The sequence below is a fragment of the Nerophis ophidion genome, linkage group LG04, assembly GCF_033978795.1.
Source record: "Nerophis ophidion isolate RoL-2023_Sa linkage group LG04, RoL_Noph_v1.0, whole genome shotgun sequence".
NCBI classification, from domain to species: Eukaryota; Metazoa; Chordata; class Actinopteri; order Syngnathiformes; family Syngnathidae; genus Nerophis; species Nerophis ophidion.
This window is the reverse complement of record NC_084614.1, coordinates 65,017,811-65,024,644: the sequence shown is the minus strand read 5'-3', so window position 1 is coordinate 65,024,644 and position 6,834 is coordinate 65,017,811. Positions and strand designations below refer to the sequence as shown.

The 6,834-nt window shown below is 37.8% G+C and overlaps 1 protein-coding gene across 2 annotated transcripts in view; it reads left to right on the top strand.

Moving 5' to 3' along the window:
* Positions 1 to 620: 620 nt before the first annotated feature.
* Positions 621 to 6,834, top strand: part of sgcd (sarcoglycan, delta (dystrophin-associated glycoprotein)) — a 295,898-nt gene continuing 289,684 nt past the window's right edge. For both annotated transcript variants that reach the window (XM_061898815.1, XM_061898814.1), the window contains exon 1: positions 621 to 922. In XM_061898815.1, the coding sequence (XP_061754799.1) occupies positions 920 to 922 (3 nt within the window). In that variant the 5' untranslated portion in view covers positions 621 to 919. The remainder of the gene's footprint in view (positions 923 to 6,834) is intronic.

Below are 6,834 nucleotides of genomic sequence, written 5' to 3'. Positions count from 1 at the left end.
CAATAGCACTTTTTCTATTGGTATTTGTATTGCTCCAGTTGTAGTGTAAAAATGCTCATTGACATTTCTATATTATTATTTATTTTATCAACTGCTTCTTTGATATCACTTTTACGATCATATTTGTACATATCGTATGTGCTGGTGCTGTTCTATTGTTGTTGTTGTTGTTGTGTTTGCTGTTGTTTTTGTCTCTCTGTCTAATCCCCCTCTTATCCCCAAAATTTCCCCCTCGGTCTTCCTTTTTTTCTCTTTCTATCCACTGCTGCTCCGGCCCGGCTGCACCAAATGATAATATAAATACATTTAATAATGTCAAATTCAAATAAGGCAACAAGAGACGTATCCTACACTTCTCTTTTGTAAAGTAAATCTGAACAGCAGATATGGGCATCTACATCAACTATATGATTTGCCTGAGGACAAAAGAAAATAGATAAAATAAAATGCACTTATAGGAGGAATACACGTATACATGGGAAAGCACATGCTTAGTGTCGCCATGACAACCGCACACATTCAGCTAAGTCCTGCCTCTTTTTTTAAACAAAAAACTTCAAACCACATGTGCGTAATGCGCCTCCAAATGTGGCTGGGAGGCAGGGCTAGCAGCAGCAAAAAGAAAAAAAGAAGGAACAGCGAGACAGTCGGGTCACGGGCGTCCACAAAGCGTCCAGGAAACAGTCCTCACTCAGGGCCAGAAAAGGCAAGGGAGGGGGTGGTTATTATTGGAAAAGCTGACAAGAGAGCAGCCAGCAAAGACGAGGAGAAGCGAAGACAGGACGCCGCTGCAGACTTTTAAAGCCCCCAGTCCTATTTTTAATCACACGTCCACTTGGGACGCTCGCAAGGGAGGACTAATATTGAGAGGAGTTAACAGGAAAGAGGCAAACAAAAACAAACAAAACAGGAGGAAGTCATGGTAAGTTTCTTTCGCTGGCTTTGGAGTGTGCATGAAGTGTGGTGGGCGGGGAAGAGTGCAGGACGCTTCTTATTCCCCCAAAAGGACGTCTCGGTTAACTCTTTCCCGGCACCACGCCTATTAGGATGTGATTTAGAAAGAACATTTTTGCAAGGTTTTCGTCATGTCTTCTAGAAATTTCTGTGACTTTTACCACAACCTTAGCTTAGTCGTACTAACCCGTATAGTACACTGTACATTAGTTCCTACAGTGTCTAAGGGGGATTCTTAAGGACTTAAAGACTTACTGAAACCCACTACTACCGACCACGCAGTCTGATAGTTTATATATCAATGATGAAATATTAACATTGCAACACATGCCAATACGGCCTTTTTAGTTTACTAAATTGCAATTTTAAATTTCCCCCGAAGTGTCCTGTTGAGAACGTCGCGGAATGCTGACGTGTACGCGTGACGTCACGGACTGTAAGGAAATATGAGCGGTGCGCACACACACAGCTACAAGTCGTCTGCTTTAACCGCATAATTACACAGTATTTTGAACATCTGTGTTGCTGAATCTTTTGCAATTTGTTCAATTAATAATGGAGAAGTCCAAGTAGAAAGATGGAGGTGGGAAGCTTTAGCCTTTAGCCGCACAAACACACGGTGATTCCTTGTTTAAAATTCCCGGAGGTGAAACTTTCCTATGGACCAGAGCGGTCAAGCGAACATGGATCCTGACCAAATGTCAACCAGCAGTTTTCGGTGAGAAAATTGTGGTAAAAAGTCGCCACTTTCCGGAGATCCACTGAGCTTGTGTCGTCCGTACAGCTGCCTTCGACTTCCATCAGACACTGCCGTCAACACACCCGTGGATACACCCTTCCGACTATCAGGTACTATTAAACTCACTTAAACACTAGCAACACAATACAAAGATAAGGGATTTACCAGAATTATCCTAGTAAATGTGTCTAAAAACATCTGAATCGCTCCCAATGCAATCGCCTTTTTTTTAAACTTTATTTTATTTATTATTTTTTTTCTAGTCCTTCGCTATCAATATCATCATCCATAAATCCTTCACCCTCGCTCAAATTAATGGGGAAATTTCCGTTTTCTCGGTCCGAATTACTCTTGCTGCTGGAGGCTCCCATGTTAAACAATGTGAGGATTTGAAAAAGCCCTCACCCATGTGACGTCATCGTCTGCGACTTCCGGTAAAGGCAAGGTTTTTTTTATCAGCACCAAAAGTTGCAAACTTTATCGTGGATGTTCTGTACTAAATCTTTTCAGCAAAAATATGGCAATATCGCGAAATGATCAAGTATGACACATAGAATGGACCTGCTTTCCCCGTTTAAATGAGAAAATCTCATTTCAGTAGGCCTTTAAACAACCAGTAAGCCATTTACTAAGAGTCTTCTCTCAACAACCTCAGAATTATTGCTTATTTGGAACCCTAACCGTAACCCTAACCCTTATATGTTTCCCTAGTGTCCAAATATCTCTAAATTAAGTCGTTGTTACTTAGAATATCTTCCCCTTACTAAATTGTTACCGTTTTTCTAACCTGTAACCTGTGTTATTATGTTTTTTATAGCAAATAATACATTGCGAAAATCTGTTTGAATGGTGTTAAGTGGAACATTTATTCCGAATCTAATCGCCATCCCAGGAATCGTAATCAGATCGAATCGTTAGGTGCCCAAAGACTCACTCCCCTATCCATTTGCAGAAGGGAGGGTATTGAACACCAGCTGCTTTTTTTTAGCCGTAATTTTCTGATACAACTTTGTTTTCTGACTTTTAACACAACCTTAGCTTAGTCGTACTAACTTGTATAGTGGTACAACATAGTACACTGTATAGTACGTCCTACAGTGTTTACGAGGGATTCTTAAGGACTTACAGTATGACCATCTAAGTTTTGCATAATTTTTTAAAAAGTTGCTCATTCCAGAGCCGCCAGAATCTTCAGTAGTGGCCGTTTGTGTTTTGCAATGTTTTTCACACCCAAATGATGATTCTTATTCATCCCGATTCTAAATCAATGCATCATTAAAAAAAATCTATTATAAAAATTACACAATTCATTTATTATTATTTTTTTTTTAATAAGAATACATTTAAAAAAATAAATACATTTTTAGGCCATTTCCATGCATCCAGAATTAGTTTTTTCGGTAACACTTTAGTATGGGGAACATATTTACCATTAATTAGTTGGTTATTAACATGCAAATTAGTAACATATTGGCTCTTAATTAGTCATTATTAAGTACTTTTTAATGCCTTATTCTGCTCGGCCTTATTTTACAACCAGTAAGCCATTAACAAAGAGTCTTCCCTCAATTAGTTACCCTAACCGTGACCCTAACCTTTATATGTTCCCCCTTAGTGTCCAAATAACTGTAAATTAAGTCTTTGTTACTTAGAATATGTTCTCCAGACTAAAGTGTTACCACTTTTTCAAACCTGTAACCTGTTTTATTCTGCTTTGTATAGCAAATAATACATTGCAAAAATCGGTTTGAATGGTGTTAAATGGGAAATTTATTCCGAATCTAATCGCCATCCCAGGATTCGGAATCAGATCGAATCGTTAGGTGCCCAAAGACTCACACCCATATCCATTCGCAGAAGAAGCGGGTTCTCAGGAGGGTATTGGACACCAGCTGCTTTTTTTTAACTTTGTTTTCTGACTTTAAACACAATTTTAGCTTGTTTCAATTGCTTTGACCTAACCTATTCTGACCATTGAGAGTTCTTTAGAGCCAAGAAAGTCTAAGTACTTTTAAAGTAGAAGTAAATTAGATGTTTGCACATTTTAGTTTGCCCTTTTTTTTAAGATTTTAGGTTTTGTTAGCTATCATTTTGGTTTTCTGACATTGCCACCTTTTTTTTCTCACTCACAAGTAGGGATAGGGCCTACATGCAGTACATTGCAGGATGTTGCTACATATATCATAATATATTAAGTACTGTGTAAATGATAAAAGAACCATTTTGAAAACGGTTTACAAAGTTTCCCAGTTTGGATGTTGACAAATGCGGTTACGTATTGCGTAATTTCCAGTTGTATTATTTTTTTTCAAAACTGTTAATAATCTATTTGCTAATTTCCTTCTAACATTTGGTTACATTCTGTTCTAAAATTATATTATTATAATTTTTTTTGGGATACTTTACATTACTTTCGGGCAATACTACATACTAATACTAATACTACAACATTACGGAATACAACTTTAATCTGACAAAAACACAGAATCGCGGCATAACAATATCAATTCATTAATAACTTATCTCCTATTGCCCTTTTGTTATAAACAAAATGTAAAGAAACTCAATGGTGAACAATAACTAAAGAAAAGCAAAAACTACTATTTGATCTTATTTCCTGAGTTTGTAGACAATAAAAAGAACTATTTTGTGAGGATAAAAAATATTGATCTAATCACTGTACTTTGTCTCGATAGTGTCAATATTTGTATCGAAATTGCGGCACTCACGTAGAATGTGTCATCAACTTGTGTTATCACGATATAACATTAGTATTCAAATCTCTTTCGTTCATCGTAATGTCAGTTTGATTGCCGATGGCGAGGGGCAGTTTTGACCGCCAGGCTCCACCCACCACAAATTGGTATGAACTAGGGTTGTACTGTATACCGGTATTAGTATAGTACTTCGATACTAATGAATCGTATTCAGTATTATGCCGCCTCTGAAAAGTAGCGGTCCGTGTAAACAAAATGTAAACAAACGCCATTGGTGGATCTACACCCAACATCCGAAGTAATGATACGAACTACAGGAGCGTATGTAGTCAATACTACTATGATTACGTCAACAATTTTTTGCATCACAACGTCTTCTTAAATTTTAAAAAAATGTATACTATGTTTATAAAAAATATATCTCTGGAACCCTGAAGACTTTGAATATGATCCTGTAACGACTTGGTATCGGATTGATACCCAAATTTGTTGTATCATCCAAAAATAATGTAAAGTATCAAACAACAGAGGAATAAGTGACTATTATATTTTAACAGAAGTTTAGACAGAACATGTTAAAACAGAAAGTTTCCAGATATTAACAGTAAATGAATAAGTAGATTAATAATTCATTTTCTACCACTTACTCTTAATAATTTTGACAAAACAAAAGAATGGAAAATGACACAATATGTAACTGCATATGTGAGCAGACTAAATTAGGAGCCTTTGTTTGCTTACTTACTATTAACAGACAAGTTGTCTCATATGTTCACTATTTTATTCAAGGACAAACTTACAATAAGTAACATATGTTTTGTCATAGGTATTTGTTGTCGAACCCCAAGATGCAGAGACGGAGGCTGGCATAGCGTATGAAAACATGATTTAATTAAAACTAAAGAAGAACAAACAAAAAGCACCCACGTGGGCGGAATAACAAACTAAGGGAGCTAGCACTGGAAGCTAGAAAACAAATGGAACTTTAGCATGGAAGCTAATGGATAGCAAACAGAAACACTGGAAATAACTAATGGCTAACAAGAACAGCTTACCGCTACGACGACCAGGACAAAATGTAGCATGACAGGTAATAGCTGAAAAGAATCACAGACACGACAAGAGCAACAATAATGCAACGACAAGTACGAATAACAATACAATGATCCAGCACTGACTGGAGGAACAAAGCAGGTAAAATAGGAGCTGGCCAATTGACATCAGGTGTGACCAGATGCCAATCAGCTGCAGCTAAGTGAAAACAGGACACAGGAAGACAAATAGGAAGCTGAACCAAAATAAGAGCACTAGACAGGAACTAAGGACAGGAAATACTAAACACAGAGGAAACAGATAAATGCAGAGGAAAAAACTAAAACATAGACAAACTGTCAGGGAAGCCTGACATGTTTAATGTATTGTAAAAAATTTTTTGTTAAAATAAAGCCAATAATGCAATTTTCTGTGGTCCCCTTTATTTAGAAAAGGATCTATATAATGTTGGTACCGGTACCGGGACAACACTAATATGAACAAATACTGACCCATCCAGCACTTCAGGGTGTCAACGTAATCTTTTCTACCAATTAGGATCAAGATATGAGTTAGTGGAGCCGAGTTATTAATGTTTCGTGTTTCGTGGCAAGCCTTTAGATCAACGTTTGGTGGTGTAGGCGAAATTTGTCTGCAAGTTATCATCGTCGATACGTCTCGGATATGTAATTTTAAAAGCAAGTTATTTGGTCAAAGTCCCGAAGAGGAGGAGTTTGAAATACGACCCCAGATTTTGGCCGAGATAGTTGACTTCCTGTTTGTTTTCAAATTTGGGTACATGAGGATGGTCATGATAGACGTCTCCAGGTATTTTCGTGTCCGTACGTGAAACTGGTGAGAGGGGCTAATTTTTACTAATATTTATGTCGCGATTTCAATTTAATTTTGAGGTCATATTCATTTTTTCAGACCCCCAAAATATGAATTTCACATGAGAAGTGAATTGTGAAGTGAATTATGTTTATATAGCGCTTTTTCTCAAGTGACTCAAAGCGCTTTACATAGTGAAATCCAATATCTAAGTTACAATTAAACCAGTGTGGGTGGCACTGGGAGCAGGTGGGTAAAGTGTCTTGCCCAAGGACACAACGGCAGTAACTAGGATGGCGGAAGTGGGAATCGAACCTGTAACCCTCAAGTTGCTGGCACGGCCACTCTACCAACCGAGCTATGCACTTCCTATTTTACAGCATGTTTCACTGAAGGAATTACAAACTGTAAGAAACCTAACTAGAAAATGAAGTCCTTGGCCCAGGTTTGTGTACAGACAGAGGATAAAGGAGGGGAGAACGAGGGGGGTTTTCGTCGAGCGGCCCCACATTTGGTGTCAATTTCTCTGTGCCCTCTTGGGGGAGCGAGTTGCTATAAATA